At 33.2% G+C, this 17,438-nt stretch overlaps 2 protein-coding genes across 7 annotated transcripts; both read left to right on the top strand.

Moving 5' to 3' along the window:
• The first annotated feature begins 561 nt into the window (after nucleotides 1–561).
• LOC18588511 (6-phosphogluconate dehydrogenase family protein) lies at nucleotides 562–8,570 on the top strand. 4 transcript variants are annotated; one of them, XM_088809894.1, is made up of 2 exons: nucleotides 562–1,664; nucleotides 8,292–8,570. In XM_088809894.1, exon 1 carries the CDS (start codon nucleotides 637–639, stop codon nucleotides 1,657–1,659), a length of 1,023 nt encoding a protein of 340 aa, XP_088666020.1. In that variant the 5' UTR covers nucleotides 562–636; the 3' UTR covers nucleotides 1,660–1,664; nucleotides 8,292–8,570. The 4 variants fall into 4 exon arrangements, with proteins under 4 accessions (XP_088666020.1, XP_007013030.1, XP_088666021.1 ...); XM_007012968.3 differs by lacking the exon at nucleotides 8,292–8,570 and adding an exon at nucleotides 5,587–5,727; XM_088809895.1 differs by lacking the exon at nucleotides 8,292–8,570 and adding an exon at nucleotides 5,563–5,581.
• LOC18588509 (uncharacterized) lies at nucleotides 4,144–8,570 on the top strand. 3 transcript variants are annotated; one of them, XM_088809892.1, is made up of 3 exons: nucleotides 4,144–7,212; nucleotides 7,313–7,743; nucleotides 8,310–8,570. In XM_088809892.1, the coding sequence occupies exons 1-2, from the start codon at nucleotides 4,602–4,604 to the stop codon at nucleotides 7,729–7,731; spliced, it is 3,030 nt and encodes a 1,009-aa protein (XP_088666018.1). In that variant the 5' UTR covers nucleotides 4,144–4,601; the 3' UTR covers nucleotides 7,732–7,743; nucleotides 8,310–8,570. The 3 variants fall into 3 exon arrangements, with proteins under 3 accessions (XP_088666018.1, XP_017982270.2, XP_088666017.1); XM_018126781.2 differs by having other exon boundaries at nucleotides 4,145–7,212; nucleotides 8,235–8,570; XM_088809891.1 differs by having other exon boundaries at nucleotides 4,147–7,212; nucleotides 8,292–8,570.
• Nucleotides 8,571–17,438: the final 8,868 nt, after the last annotated feature.

Here is a 17,438-nt window from a genome sequence, read left to right as displayed (position 1 = left end):
AAATTATGCTTTCCAGTGAAACCATTGTATTTCGCAGCATACTCTTCCCCTTGCATGTCTTTTGCTTAAACGGTGCTTTGTTTTGGGTTTCCTTATCTTTTTTTTTTTCCTAAAAGATTGAGTTTCCCTATCGTAACTACTGAACTGGTTGGAACCGCAGTTGTGTTACAATGATTAGTCAGCAGCTAGATACAAAAATTGTCTGTTTGATTTTCCGAGAGTAAAGATTGAACGAATGAGTAGCTTTTCATCCTACTGGACTGGAACTCTTAAGTTGTTTTGTGATGAAATCAACTTCATCTTTCTGTGACCCTGATTACAGGGACTGCCATCAGTCAAAGACTGAATGCTGGTGGTTTACTAGGTTCCTTTATATGGCGGGTAAAAGTTTGCTGAATTTCAGAGTTTTTGGTAGCTTAAATTTCTAAGTTTGATGATATAAAGTTGAAGATTTGTCAACCAAGTAATTCAGTGTTAAGAGAGACAAAAGCTAGTTAAATATTTATAGCAGAAGACAAAATATGGCCGGCTTTATTGTCCTAGAAAAACAGAATCAAAATCGAATCAAAATTTTAGTAAATTACCATTTCCCACACGATAAGAAATACATCATAAGATAATTCAGAGAAAAATAAAATGCGATCACTACCATTTCTACTCCGCACACTCTCTCGCCACTATCTGCACAGTCAAACTCCCTCTCCTCCTCATCTCACCTTCCTCCACCGTTCCATGGCCACATCCGCCACTGCCGAGCCCATCAGTCCATCCAACACCCGATTGGGTTGGATCGGGACTGGCGTAATGGGTCGATCCATGTGCGCTCATCTAATCAACGCCGGATACACTCTCACCGTCTTCAACCGCACCCTCTCCAAGGCCCAACCCCTCGTCGATATGGGCGCGCGCCTAGCCCAAACCCCACATGACCTCGCTGCCCAATCCGACGTTGTTTTCTCCATCGTCGGCTACCCTACTGACGTCCGCCAAGTGCTCCTCGATCCCACCAACGGAGCTCTCTCTGGCCTCAGCCCCGGCGGCGTACTCGTTGACATGACGACATCGGAACCTTCCCTCGCCGTCGAAATATCGGCCGCTGCCTCCTCCAAGAATTGCTCCTCAATCGACGCCCCCGTTTCCGGCGGCGACCGAGGCGCCAAGAACGGGACCCTCGCGATATTCGCGGGTGGAGACGAAGCCATCGTCCGCCGCTTAAATCCCCTTTTTACGCTCATGGGAAAGGTTAATTACATGGGGCCCAGCGGGAAAGGCCAATTCGCTAAATTAGCGAATCAAATCACGATAGCATCGACGATGGTCGGATTAGTAGAAGGAATCGTTTACGCCCACAAAGCCGGACTCAATGTGGCGTCGTTTTTGGATGCGATATCGACGGGGGCAGCTGGCTCAAAATCGTTGGATTTGTATGGGAGCAGGATTTTGAAGAGGGATTTCGAACCGGGTTTTTTCGTGAACCATTTTGTTAAGGATTTGGGAATTTGTTTAAAGGAGTGTCAAAACATGGGACTTGCTTTGCCTGGTTTGGCTTTGGCTCAACAGCTTTATTTGTCGCTGAAGGCTCACGGGGAAGGGAATTTGGGAACCCAAGCTCTGATTTTGGCTTTGGAGAGGCTCAACAACGTGACCCTTGATTCTTAAACCTGGTAAACTGTTAAATGCTTATATGTTTGTTAAATTTCTGGTAATACTATGGCATTTACGGTCTCTCTATCATATAACTCGAGATAAGCTAATTTGCAATCTTTGTGTTTTTGCTGCTACAATTACTGTTTAACATCTAAGATGTGCTGCGAGCAATGCATTGAATGGCCCTGGAAAATTTTTCTTTACTTTCTTTCCTCATTCATTATTAAGTTGCTTGAGCTTGAGTTCGTAGATGATGCCTGTTATTGTAAAATTGGAAGTAAATGGCTTGGATGTTAAAGATAATTCAATACTGCTGAAGCCTTGTAACACACTTGTGAAAAGCAATTGCTTTTGCATTTAGGCCTTACCCTGGTGTAGTTCAGACTTCAGGTAGTCTTCTTCTTTATACTCAGCTGCTATGATATAATACCTATAGATAGTTGCCTTTGTTTCCTTGTCTTAAATATGACTTGATTTGTGGCCAAGATGATATATTGATGCTAGCCACACCTTACTTTCTAAAGGTCACAAGTTCAAATTCCCCTTTTACCAACTATTCAGAAAAAGTTAAAATCCCCCATTCCCAACTATCGGAAAAAGAAAGCAAGACTTTGATACCTAGCCAGCAAATTTTCCCTCTAAGACTATTTATCCCCCATTTATGTGAAATTATACCTCTACTTAATGTATAGGCAGTATGCGAGTGATGAATGATCTATCCCATCTACTTCTTTTTTCTGTTTTCCACTTGAATAATATGGCGAATAGTAAAGAACAATCATTTTCGAGTGCAATTGACATTTTATGTGCCTTAGTAGGCTTCATTTTGTTTCAAAGTGAGAAAAAGGAGGAAGGGGTTTGGGGAGTTTATGATTTATAAAGAGGTTCTGTAATAAGAGAGGATGCCTCCTCATGCAGGTAAATGTTACATGACAAAAAAACTTACTTGCTTTATCATAGATTTTCACATGGTAATAAAATCTTCAGAATTGGACATCCAGCACTTTCAGTTTTTGGTTTTATTGCCTTCTTCTTTGGACACACACATTATTCAAAAGGAACTATGTAATAATCATCATGCTACACTCACACACACTTTCTAACTGGCAGTGATTCAACTGCCCCTTAAGTTGCAATATATGTACTTGATCTAAGTATCTTTTACGTTTATTCATCTAAAACTTTTTCCCTTGATGAGGCAAATCTGATTAGGATAACCACCTAAATGGATTCCAATCAGTCTGCCAGTATCTTATTAAACGAAAGAAAGTGGAAGGACCTAGTCTGTAGCAGGACCATTCTAATGAAAATGGTAGCCATTCAAGTGTTCTTTGATTGCATTATCAGTGAAGATCTAAATTAAACAACATGGTAAGACCATTCCACTACAACTGGTGGCCAAGAAAGTGTTCCATGAGTTAGATACGGGCTAATGGTGAGATTGAATTTAGTAGCAAGACCATTCCACTTTGGTTAGTGGCCATGAAAGTGTTCTTTGATTGCAGTCCCCAGTCAAGAGTCAATTTTTCTTCGTGGTTATGATACTGGAAAGTATCAATCTGATGTCTGGGTGTGTGTTTTAGTAAAGTGTGTCAAAAAGTCACCCTTGGGCAATACTTTCTTTGGTCTTTTGTTTAAAATGGTATTTGCATTTCGCCTTTTCTTCTCTTTCTCCTCCCCTCCCTAACCCCCACCCCCTAACCCCAAAATACCCCCACTAATACGAATTATCTTCCCCACCATAGATCCCATCTCATTTTTAAGATACAAACTTGAGGCTTAAAGAGAAAGAGCCGAAAGAAAAAGATAAAGCATAATTTGGATATAGAATCATAATAGTTGTTATTGTTAACATAAAATGATTATAACTCAATTATATATGCATTATTAGATTAGACTATGCCGTCCATGGGAAACTTGAAACAACATCTTGGGAGGCCAAAACAAATTAGTACTAACCTTTTTGTTTTTTCATTGGGTGTGGTAATAGCATGCTTCTTGATTCCTCCACTAGAAAACAACGTTTTGGAAGGTTCAATGCCCCAAAAAGAAGATACACCTTTTGGAAGATTGATAATCTGTGTAGTCCACTTTATGGATTTATTTATTTATTTATAATATATATAAAAGTATAGATGTTGAAAAAATTTTTGATTATGGAGAATGATCATATTTGTTCAGTATATTTTTAAATGATCATTTTAAAATATTTTTTATTATTTATATTAATAAAGGTTTATTTTATTTGTAAATTTATAAAAATTTTAATTGTATCAAATGATTTTTATTAAAACCATTAATAAGATTTCTCCGATTTATATATAAAGATTCTAATTGTATTGATTATTTTCATTAATTTTTTTTAATTTAATAGTATTGAATAATTTATAAATTAATATTACAAAATATCAATTATATATAATTAAAATATTAATTATGTTATATATATAATCAATTTTCATGTATAATTGTTTTTTATTTATAAACAATTAATTTTATACATTAAATATATTATATTTTATATATAATTATTATTTGAAAATAAATAAATATATTTGACAATAAATAATAAGTCAATAGAAGTCTTTCTCGGTTCCACCTATTGGATGGAACCATAGCTTTATACTGAACGGTCCTATGATTCCAGCCACTTACAATAAGCGTGTTCGTTACGGTCCTGGTCGTCTACAAGAATCATTTCAAAAATGGAGCTCGCCATTGTAATTGGACTGTGATATCAAGTGCCCGAATTATCCTAACACTCCCAACATGTTATATATATTCAAGGGCTGAAGCTTAGAAGGCACAGCCCTTTAGATGCTTCCCTTCTTCACTCACTCAAGCTTTGAAAATATAGTCGTTAATTTACAGTTCCAAGCTTCTGTGGGATTCTGATACACATTTCACTCATAGCAGCAAACCCTATACATATTTCAAACTTGCCCGTGTCCCAAATGTCGAAAACAAAAGCCACAGTCCTCCCAATTCATTTCATTGCCCTCCTTTTTGTTGTCCTTCTTAGTCATGCAAGCTCCCAACTGCATGATGCTCAAGAACAAGCTATCCTAATTGAACTAAAGCGTCACTGGCAAAATCCATCCTCCATCAACCACTGGATCCCGTCGTCAAACTCTTCCTACCATTGCAGCTGGCCTGAGATCACCTGCATCAACAACTCAGTCGCTGAGTTACACCTTGCTAACAAGACCATCGGTGTAACAATCCCATCTTCCATTTGTGACCTTAAGAAACTTACATCCATTGATCTTAACTACAACAACCTCGTAGGTAAGTTTCCAAAAACTTTGTACAATTGTTCCAAACTTGAGTACCTGGATCTCTCTCAAAACTACTTTGTTGGCACAATCCCTGATGACATTGACAGCCTAGGTCAGCTCCAGAACTTGAACCTTATGGGTAATAATTTTTCTGGTCAAATTCCAGTAGCCATTGGACGGTTACAGGACCTAAGGAGTCTTCAGCTCAGTTCCAACCAGTTCAATGGTTCTTTCCCGCCAGAAATTGGTAACTTGTCTAAACTTGAATTTTTGGGATTGGCATATCATACGAATTTGCTGCCATCCAAGTTACCTTCCAGTTTCAAACAATTGAAGAAGCTGAAGACATTATGGATGCGTAAAGCAAACTTAATTGGTGACATCCCTGATATGATTGGAGCTATGACAGCTCTCGAGGTATTGGATTTATCTGAAAATGAACTAACGGGAAAAATCCCAAATGCTTTGTTCTCGTTAAAGAATTTGAAGGGGATGTATCTTTTCAGAAACAACTTATCCGGAGAGATCCCTCAAGTAATTAGAGCGTCCAATCTGTCTGTGATTGATCTTTCAGGAAACAAATTAACTGGAAGGATTCCAGATGATATTGGAAAACTAGAAAACTTATTGGGTTTAGTTTTGTTTTTTAATCAATTGTCAGGTGAAATTCCAGAAAGCATTGGACGAATCTCAACACTAACAGACGTTAGACTGTTCAGCAACAATCTATCGGGCACTCTGCCTCCAGATTTTGGTCGATATTCAATGCTCGAGTATTTTGAGGTTGCTTCTAACAGGCTTACAGGGATGTTGCCTGAGCATTTATGCTATGGAGGTAAGTTAAAAGGAGTTGTAGCTTTTGATAACAATCTTACTGGAGAATTGCCAAAATCACTTGGTAATTGTAATAGCTTAATTATGTTTGACATTCGCAACAATAGTCTTACTGGGAACATTCCTGGTGGTCTATGGACATCGTTGAATTTGTCACAGTTGAGGATAAGTGACAACTTCTTCACAGATGAGCTCCCCAGAAAAGTGGCACACAGTCTCGTCCGACTCGAGATCAGTAACAACAGGTTTTTTGGAAAAATTCCTGTTGAAGTGAATCTATGGAGCGACCTTTCTGTGTTTATTGCCAGTAACAACTTCTTTAATGGTGCAATTCCAAGAGAACTAACAGCTCTTCCATCTCTTACTATGCTTTTGCTTGATCAAAACCAACTCCATGGCTTCCTTCCGTCTGATATAATCTCATGGAAATCACTCCAAACTCTAAACCTTAGTAGAAATAAACTTTCTGGACAAATTCCAGAGACCATTGGTTTTCTACCGAACCTTAAGGGATTGGATTTGTCAGAAAACCAATTTTCTGGCCAAATTCCCCCTCAACTTGGTCGTCTAAGGTTTACTCCCTTCAACCTTTCTTCCAATCATCTCATTGGGAGCATTCCAAGAGAATTTGAAAATGCTGCATATTCAAACAGCTTCCTGAACAACCCCGGTCTCTGTGCAACTAATGCAAATGTAAACCTTGTCATATGTGGTTCACGGAAAAACTCAAGCGTAAGTTATCCACATAATCTTATTTGGATTTCAAGTGTTGTGATAGCAGTTCTTGCACTGAGTTTTTCATTTTTATTCTTCATGACTAAATTTTACTGGAAGAGAAATCGGGCATTAGTTTCTTCCATATGGGAGCTCACCGCTTTCCAAACGTTGAATTTCACAGTAGAAATCATTTTGTCAGCACTGAAAGATCAAACAAACAAGATCGGAGAAGGGGGGTCAGGAGAAGTATACCGAGTTGGTATAACTGGCAATAATGATTTTGTTGCTGTTAAAAGGATTTGCAATAACAAAAAGTTGGGGCAGGAACTGGAAAAGGAATTTCGAGCTGAAGTTATGACATTGAGTAGAACTAGGCATTTGAACATAGTGAAACTGATGTGTTGCATTTCAAGTGAGTATTCAAAACTTCTTGTTTATGAATACATGGAAAATGGTAGCCTATACCTATGGTTGGATAAGCATCGAGCATCAGCTATCACCTTGGACTGGCCTAAGAGATTCAAAATCGCAATTGGGGCGGCCCAAGGGCTCTGCTATATGCATCATGGTTGCTCTCCACCCATTATTCATCGAGATGTGAAATCAAGCAACATCCTATTAGATTCCGAATTCAATGCCAAAATTGCTGATTTTGGTCTTGCTAAGATGTTAATCAAACAAGGAGAACCTACATCAATCTCTGTGGTAGCTGGCTCCTTTGGCTACATGGCCCCCGGTGAGTTTGTTAGACTTCTTTCGGATATATGCTTCAGTCATCGATTTCTACTAACTAGATTTCTTGTTAAACATTATATTTATTTTGAATTGAATTGTAGAATACGCTCGTACAAAAAGAATAAACGAGAAGATCGATGTTTATAGCTTCGGAGTCGTCCTTTTGGAGCTAACAACGGGAAGAGAAGCGAACTACGGAGATGAATACAGATCACTTGCAGAATGGGCTCAAGATTACTTCCAAGGAGGCAACTCAATAGTAGATGCATTAGATGAAGGTATTAGGGAAGCTTGTCACTTGAATCAAATGTGCAATGTCTTCAAACTTGGAATCTATTGCACTAGAACATTGCCTTCAGAAAGACCCTGCATGAGAACAGTTTTGCAAATGTTACTCCAAAGCGCTCATCTTCCTAATCATCAGGACAAGAATGCTGAAGAGGAGTACGTTACGGCTCATTTGCTTCAGAATTTGATGGATGGAAGCACGTCGGGTAGCAATAATGTTGATTCAGTATGACTTCAATTGAAGGTAACAATTGCGAATTTTGTCTTGAAATTTAGGATCGGTTACATGTGGCTTTTGTTTTAAACCTCTTTTAAATAATTTCATATTTAAAAGGCACTGCATTATAGAAAGATTGAAAAAAAAAATATGAAACATTTTATTGAAAGATTAGTACTATAACCCCTTATAATAATAATAATAATATAAGGATCATAGATCAAAACCAAGTGATGTTAACCGTCAAGTAAGGCTTTTAATGAAAAACATGAAAATCATAGGGAGATAGGGTGTAATTACTCTAAATTTCAATTTGCATCCATGGTCCATATTATTAAATTTGTAATTTAAAATTTGAGATTTTTCTTAATGTAGTCCTTCCATCTCATTCCTTCTCACCCCCTCTCTTTCTTTCAGACACACATGTATGCACTGCTTCACACGTGCGCAACATACACACACCATGACTTATTAGTTACATGTATATGATCTTATTTGCTATTCTTTTTCTCAAATAGTGAAAGAAAGAGACTACTCATAAGGAGACATTTCATTTCAATGAATTTGATGATCAGGATCTCGTTGAACAATAGGTTCGCTACTTGTATGCTGGCGAGGCTGCATCTCGGCAAATAACCTGGACTTCTACAAGCTTGACTGCTAGTAGTTTACTTTTCTTTTTCGAGGAAACTAATGTAGTGTACTAATTACTTAACCTACGTGTACAACTAGGTGCATATTCCCTGTCAATATCGCTGCACCATCCTTCTGCTCAACTATGTATGTAATTTGGGGAGATGCCTCTTTGTTGTAAATCTATCATTAATAAAAGGAAATCCCAGATTTGAGCCTAATGAATTTACGGGTTTGATGAAAGTTTGACTTTAAAAGGAGGAGGAAAAGTGGATGGAGATAAAGAAAGATGTCCACAATCGGCTAATTAATTTCTAACGAATTTCATCGCTCTGTCTCTAATTAAAAATCACTGGCCAAGCCTTAACGAAGATCTGGGGAAGTTCAAGCAAGAATCCTGGATTTTTAATGCCATCAACAAAGAATATATATATATATATATGTTTGTAATAATTTTCACTCTAATTAATATTTAGCACCTCAGATCTTAGTTGCAGTTGTTTCCTCATCTGAAATTGGGATGACCATAAGGGTAGAATGCACATAAAGTAATTTTTGTCTCATATCTTTGTTTTTTTTAATGTGCACATTCCTGATAAAAGCCATGAGTAACAACACTAATTTGAGTGTTACATTTCCATCCATCATAAGCTACGTCCATTTCCTCAAAACTGTTGAAAGGATCTATCACTTAATAAGATCATTATTTTAGATCAAGATGATGCCAACAGTAACATTAACTTTTAAGTATTTGTATAGAGAGCGATCTTATAGTTTTTTCAAAATCAATCGAGCGTTCATATGATGTGATACTTCATATCTCACATCTGATGTAAATGTGATCAAGAATTTAAGTAGGTGAGATTGTGAAACCCCACATCTCACATCTAATGTGAATATAATTGTTAAAATCTATATAATAATTTAAGTCCATTACCATTGCTACTTGAAGGTTACGTGGTTTAAGTTTGAAAAGTTGTTGAATCGATACTTGGATTTCGATCGTTATATATGGTATCAGAGCTTACACCAATTCGATGTAAGCGTCCACATTGCTCTGGTGCAATCTTAGTCTTGTGGATGATTTGAGTAGTTGAGATAGTGATACCCCATTTTTTGAGCTTGTTTTGTTGAGGGTCATGTGGTTTGGGCTTGATAAGTTGCTAAGCCGATGCTTGGACTTAGATCGTTACATATGATATTTCCAAACATTCTACAATGCAATTGCTTTCAAAGGAAGCCTTTCACTTCCTTGGTCCACATGTTTGCTAAATTATTGTATGATTATTGATGAGCTGTCTCTACATTATTAGGTGTCTATATCATCTTTTTAGAGGTAAGGATCATATCATTGCTTTTGAGTGGTCACAATATGCATACGTTATGGATCTCAAGTCAGTAAGAAATAAGGTAGGTTTTGAGTTTATAAGTAAAAGTTTTCCTCCATCTAATAGATATATATTTTAAGTTGGAAACGTGATCATGAGAAGTGAAATTAAAATACACCTAACTCTTCATTGATATAAGATCTTTCATGAGAGATATCAAAATTGAAGTAGACATAAAGCAAGGTTATATCCTTTTCTCCTCTAAGAGCCAACAGTAAAAGTCGTTAACATTGCAAACTTAATCAAGTTAACTTTTTGAAAAAGGGAACTTCATCAAGGTAACTTTTTGAGAAAAGGATGGAGTCACGTTGATATTACAAACTTCATCAAGTTAACTTTTTGAGGAAAAGATAACGGCAACTCCATGATAAAGTGGTATCAAAGCAAAATCAACCTAAACCTGACTAATGCCAAACACTTTCCAAAAAGAGGCAAATAGAGTAACAACGATGAGGGTGAAGTTAGATTGAGTAAGAAGAATGTCACGCTAAGTGTTTTAGGAAAAGTAGACATAGTGATTAAATCTCATATAAAATAGATGAGAGAATCTTGAGAAACATAAAAAAAATAAAAACATGAGTACTACACATTTCATCAAGTTAATTTTTTGAAAAAATAATGGTCCTGTGAATCATACATTTGAGAGTATATATGACATGTGATTTAAAAAAAAAAGGAATTTATCTCTTTCATTTTCAATTGTTTGTCAAAATTTGAAAAGTTTTGACTATTATTAAGTAAATCAATTTGATTTAAGAATATAAGTAGATATGAATACAAAGTAATTAGATCTGTCAACTTGTTTGCAAAATATTAAAATAAAATCATGCATTCAATTATTCATAGTTCAAAAGATTAAGAAGCATTAATGATAAAATGACTTTCCTCGAATGATTCTATCATAAAATTGTAGAATATTCACTATATTTTTTTATCTTTTGTAGTGGAGATGAGCTAAAGAAAAAGGGTGAATTACATAAATCCCTTGACAGAACCCCTAAAGGACAACTTTTTTTAAAAAAAAAAATTTAATTTTGTATTTTCATTATAAGTCAATAAAATTAAAGTCGAAAACAATTTATTTCCATTTACGCCGTAGCTGATTCCTGATTCCTCTAGCCATTCGTTTTTCTACAATGACAGCTCCTCCAAATTTAAGGCTGTCTTTTCACATTCCTCACTCGTATGTCTTTATCGTACTGTGTTATCTCAACGTAAAGAAAGGGCAAAGGAATTTGATCATGGCGTTACTATAAGTATGAAAATGTCCATTTCATTTTTAATTTACCAATCTTCTTAAAAGAATAGGTAAACGTGAAAATGAACTAAATATATAGATCCATCAACCAGCTGTTCGCCAATAATAATAAATTAAAATTGTGCCTTTCGAACCATATGAGGGTTCATGACTTTCCCATTGTTCCAGCAGAAGATGACATATTGTCGTGATTAGTCAATATTCTTTAAAAATGTAGAATTACCGTCAATTCTTCCGAACCATACGAGGGTTCATGACTTTCTCAATATTCCAGCTTCAGGGAAAAAAACAAAAATGCCTTCCTCCAAGGGGTGTCTTTACTCCGTTTGGTCCGTAATTCCGTATGTTTCTTTTGTTGAGTTTTTTAAACATAAACATATTTATTATCGAAATTAACATATAAATAAATTGTATAAAGTAATATTTAATATTATTCAACAATCACAACTCGTATCCACTGAATCCATTAAAAATTTAAAAATGAGACTAAGCTCAATCCATCCATGGAAACATTTACAAGGATTCTCTTATTGTTTTTTTTTTTTTTATTAGAAAGAATATTTGAATTGAACCTTTTGAGCAAAGAGATATAAGTATTTTCCATTAAGTAGAATATTAGCTTATTTGATAATTTCGTTGTCTTTTTACACACGAGGAAAATATTAATTTTTGTGATAAGTTTATTACTTTACACAAGAAGAAGACATTAGAATGATTTAAATTAAAAGTATTTTCAATATATATATAATCAATTAATTGAGAATTAAATAAAGTTTTTAAAAATTTCAACAAGTTCCTCATCTTGAATTGAAGTATTCATGCCGATGAGCGTAGCATGTACGTAATTTTTGTCTCATACTTTATCGTTTTATGTACAATTTTGATTAGACATGCGATTAAACTATTTTTGTCTCGAAATTAAATTACTTTCGTCCCGATATAATTGGAAACTTGAAATAATTTCTATCCATATATATACTGATAACAACCCTTTCTGAAAAGTCATGTATCAACATTATAGGATTAATAAAGAATCGAGTACAGATAGTGAGAGAGAATTTCCAAATTTCCAAACCATTTTAGGGGGCACGACGATGACTTCTCTTTTAGTCCGCTTTCCATTCCATCAATTCACTGCTTTAAAATCAAAGGGTTTTAATCCCTTTGGCCCATTCGTGATGTATTGTTTCTCAGTGGTTTAAACGTTTGCGTTGTCCGGGCCCTTGTAGAAAAAGGCCTAAAGACCAAAAGATTATCTCCATTGCTTTTATGTAGTCAAAATATTACATTTATATTTACTCAGAGTATGACATGTGGCTATCTTTGTTAAAATGAAAAAAAAAATCTAATCTCTTCCACCTTTTGTTTAAAAATTAAATATAAAAAATTCAGTCAATATCAAGTAAACGAATCATCTTTATTTCACTAATTGACTGGAAAAAAGGGGTGAAAAGAACTATTGAAGGAACTTTCTTTGCGCTCAAGTTCCATAATCATTTCCCTATTCAGAACCATATAAACTGACTCTGATGAACCCCTGCACTTGAAACGAAATCCCATGGAAAATGTAGAAAACAAGGTTGACTGAAAACCATTGCGGCTAATGTCGGGAAATAATTGTCCAAGCGACTCTTGTTCAGGGTGCCCTGAAACCAGCTAGGCTTCCCTCCCCTGTCTGTTAAAGCTGGTTCATCGAGGGAGGAACCTGATTGGGAAAGAAACCGGGAACATTTCTTTCCGAAAATTCCATCAAGGGCCCCAAGTAACACAATCACTACTCCAGTCCCACTAATCCCCTTTTGTTGCTGAAGATTTATGGTCGTCACCAACTGTATAATTTTCCACCCCCGTTGACCCCGTGATTTCCAATTAAATTTGGGCATTTAGGTCCCCCTCCCTATTGTATCTTTTTATTTTAATTATTAATAAAGCTTTTACAAAGTAACTAGGCTCTACGGAAATTTTTAACATAAAAAAAAACCATTTGAATTAAGAGATATATGTATTTTCCGTTAACTAAATATGAACTTATTTGATAATTTTGTTGTCTTCACATACAAAGGCAGAGCTAAATCATTTTTAAAGTGGAGGCAAATAAAATAAGATATTAAACAATCAAAAAAAAATTATATATAATTCAATTATCACTCATTTAAAAGATTAAATAAAATTTACAAAATATTGAATATACTAAAAAATACACATTAACAATAATAATGATGTCATATATATATATGATTGTATGAAACCTATGAAAGAAGTGTTTCTCACTCTTTAGGTGCAAGAGTAAAAGAGAAAATAATTTTTTAAATTCAAATAAATTATTTTTTTACTTTGTATGTTCTATATGAAATTGGTAGCTTTCTGCTGAAATTTTTTTCTTATTTTCTATTTACATATGAAATTGTTAATTAATATATTGAGTTATTGGGTTAAACTATTGAGATATAATATGTTATGATAGGCTATTATGTTGGACTGTTAAGATATAATATATTATGATAGATTTAAATTTATATTAAAACTTAGTGAGATTCGGTTAGTAGATTCACTTTTATTTTTTTTAATTTCATAAGCTTAACATATTAAATTAAAATTTATTTACTGGGCTTAACTAGTAATATGCTGACCAAAATGACATTAATTTCATTAAATGGTTTGAGGAATAAAAATAATTATTTAAAAAAATAATAATTTTGAGGGCCATTAAAAATATATATAATAAATAAAATTGTATTGAATGAAATACAATCATTTTATTCTATCAATTTATATGTATATTCTTATTATTTAAAATTTACAACATACATGCCAGAACGCATTGGTTATTCTGAATAAAAAATAATACATCGATGAAATTTTAAGTAATATTGCAATACTATAACTTATATTTGAGAATGTTCATAATAATTTATTAATTTTTAAGGATTTAAATCATATAAAATAAAATTCACATAACAGAAAAAAGAAGAATATGACAAGTAAAAGATAGAACCCACATATGATATAATAAAAAAGAAAGAAGAAAAATATAGTTGATGGTTCGTAGAAATTTCTAGAAGAAAATGTATAGAGATTTAGAACATATGAATAAATAGAATAAAAATAAATAAATAAATAAATAAATAAAAAATAATAATAATATAAATTGAAAAAAATAAAAAAATTAAAATTGAGTCATGCATGTAGAATTATTTTGTTATTTTTTATTTATATTAATTGTTAAATAAAAAATTATTTTTGAGAACTACTAATAGAATTTATAAAAAAAAATTAAAAATTTATATAATATGAAAAAAATTTAAAATTTTTGAGAAGCCATGCCTTAAGGAGGCTCCGCTACTGTTCACACATGAGGAGAATATTAATTTGTGATAAGTTCATTACTTTACGCATGAGGAAGATATTAGAATGATTTAAATTAAAAATATTTTCAATATATTATATAAAATCAATTAATTGTAAATTGAATAAGGTTTTAAAAATTTCAAGAATTTCCTCGTCTTGAATTGAAGTATTCATGCCGGTGAGCGTAGCATGCACGTAATTTTTGTCTCAGTCTTTGTCGTTTGGTGCACAGTTTTGATCAAGCGCACGATTACATTACTATCGGCCAGGCATAGTTGGAATGGTCTCTATCCCTATATATACTGAGAACAACCCTCTCTGAAAAGTCATGTACCAACATCATAGCATTTGTAAAGAATCCAGTACACCGAGTGAGAGAGTTCTTCCAAATTTCCAAACCCATTTCAGGGGTCAGGATGACTTCTTTTAGTCCACGTTGCACTCCAACAATTCACCCCTTTAAAATCAAAAGGTTTTAATCCCTTTGGCCCATTAGTGATGTGTAGTTCCTGCGTGGTTTAAACGCTTGTTAAGAATATTCTTCAAAAAAAAAAAAGAAGAAAAAGACCTAAACACCAAAAGATTGTCTCCACTGCTTTTATGTAGTCAAAATATTACATTTTTATTTGCTAAGAATATGACATGTGGGCTTTTTTGTTAAAATGAAAAAAAAAAAAAAGGCATCTGATCTCTTCCATCTTTTGTTTAAAGATTAAAGATAAAAAATTCAGCCAATATCAAGTCATCTTTAATTCCCTATTTTATTGGAAGAAAAGAGTGCAAAGAACTATTGATGAACTTTCTTTCATAATCATTTTGCTATTTTTTCCGGTTGAAAACTTTTTATTACACTAACCAAGCCGTGGGTTGGCAGTGGAAAAACATATGTTCCTGAAAATGAACTAATTACACGCTATGCACGATGTCTTTATTCCACGATGCATACATGCGTTTTCTTCACGGCAGTACTTTTTCTATTGTTTTTAGGTAAAAAGTAAGTCTTAGATTTATAAATGAAAACCTTTCTCGATACATGCATATCTTTTTAATTAAAAATGATAGCACTTGTGGGTTTATAAACTATGATTTTTCTCCACTTAATATATATATCTTTTAAGTATTTATGGGTTTATAAATTATAGTTTTCCTCTACCTAACAAATATGTTTTTTTTTTTGGAGATAACTGGTATTAATGTAGAATCAGACTCAAATCTTCACTTACATGAGACTTTCATGAGAGATGTTAAGATTGAGGTAGACCAAAATCAAAGTGTGAATTCCATAATAGTAAGTGATAAAATGAGTCTTAAGTTTATAAATAAATGTTTCTTCAACCTAATGACATGTTTTTTTATTTTGAAACATAGGCATTTGTGGATTTACAAATAAAGATTTTTTTTTATTTAATAAATATGTCTTTTGAGTTGAAGTGAGTCCGTGACAAATAGTATCAAAAGATGAGACTCTTAGGAAAAACACTAAGGTCAAAGCAAATTGGATTAAGATGTGGTCTCTCTCCTCTATGCGTAAAAATAAAAAGAGCTAGTACAATGATGACATAACACAATTAAGTTGAGTAAAACATCATAAATCTCATATCAATAAAAGATTGATGAATCAATACAAGATTTACGACTCTCCTCAAAACATAATAAACGAATTTTAAAAAATAAAAATATCCCAAATTTGAGAATACGAGTGTTGTTTATATCCATATTGGTACTATATTTCATCTTACTTGATCATGTTATATATTTGTGCGAATTTGTTTCCCCTTTTCTTCAAAAGATTTTTCTTTTTCTTCACCAAATTATATTAATTAGGTTATATTAATTACCCATGGGAAAACTTGACCAAATAGCTAGTCAAGTCAATTTTTGCAATATGTTAATTAGTAGCACCTTTTCTCTCTATTGGCTGATAGCAGTGTGTTGTCGCAATATGCTGTCGCAATATGCTGTCGCACTATGCTCATTTGACTAATAAAGTAACACCCTTTATTTGACTACACTGTAATAGATTAGGAGTCTATGACAGTGTGTTGTCGCCTTTCCAAACTATCAAGTGGCCACTGCCAACCTGTTCATAGTTTCTCATAATTCCACGTCCACATTCAGCTAGAGGTGAGCATAATTTAATTTAGTTAAAACTAAATTAACCACAACATTCAGTTAATAAGTAATAAAATATCTAAAAATCTTTTAAATTATTTAACAAAATTTAAATAAATTTTTATGTTTTCATTATTTTCAACATCAATGTCATATTAGTATTATGAAGATATAAAATGATAAATAATATTTTTTATTAATAATAATTATTTATTTATTTATCTTTTAAAAAAAATTAATCAATTATTAATTATAAAAATTTATTTAATTCAAAATAAAAATATAAAAACTTGAACGTAATAAAATAATAAAAACTTAATTAAATTTTTTTTAATAATTTAAAAACCTTTTTGAGTATTATGCCTTACTAAGTTAATTCGATTAATGAGTTTGGTTAACTTGATCGCCAGTAACGAACCTAAGATTTTACACGAAAGATAATTAAAAGGTAATTATATATATTTTTTAAAGCCATCTAAAGGGTAATTATATAAACTCATAGATTTATATATCTCATATTTTATACATATAATAATAAAAAAATTAAAATTAAAAAATTGAGAGATGATAACTACTATCACTTGTCATTACCTTGGCTCTGTCACTATTCGTAAACACACATCTAAAAAAAATTCAAAAAAAGTAATAAAAAATATAAAATAAAATAAAATAAAAATTGAGTGTACGCCCAACCATCCCTTCCCTCAACCACCATGAGTGATGAGGTTTTGATTGCCACCTCCCACCATTACGGGTTATCTAAATTTTTGGACAACTTAACTTTTAAAAAATTCACGACTTAAAAAAAAGAAAAAAAAGAGAGCAGATTTTGAAAAATCAGAGAAAACGATAAAAAAAAAACAATCTTTCAAAAAACCAAAAACACAAAAACTACCAAAAGTCCTCAACCTCTAGCAGTTGGAACCACAATCCACAAGAACCAAAAAAATCAAAAAAATTAGATAAAAAAAAAGGTAGAGGTA

This window comes from Theobroma cacao, chromosome 9 (assembly GCF_053813885.1).
Source record: "Theobroma cacao isolate CCN51 chromosome 9, ASM5381388v1, whole genome shotgun sequence".
Taxonomy (NCBI): Eukaryota; Viridiplantae; Streptophyta; class Magnoliopsida; order Malvales; family Malvaceae; genus Theobroma; species Theobroma cacao.
The sequence above is the reverse complement of the archived record's forward strand: the minus strand, read 5'-3'. Positions and strand labels throughout refer to the sequence as shown.

Coding starts and splice junctions, on each gene's coding strand:
- LOC18588511 (XM_088809894.1), top strand. CDS start 637: ATGCGATCACTACCATTTCTACTCCGCACACTCTCTCGCCACTATCTG.
- LOC18588509 (XM_088809892.1), top strand. CDS start 4,602: ATGTCGAAAACAAAAGCCACAGTCCTCCCAATTCATTTCATTGCCCTC. Junction 7,213..7,312: donor CTTTGGCTACATGGCCCCCG/GTGAGTTTGTTA, acceptor ATTGAATTGTAG/AATACGCTCGTACAAAAAGA.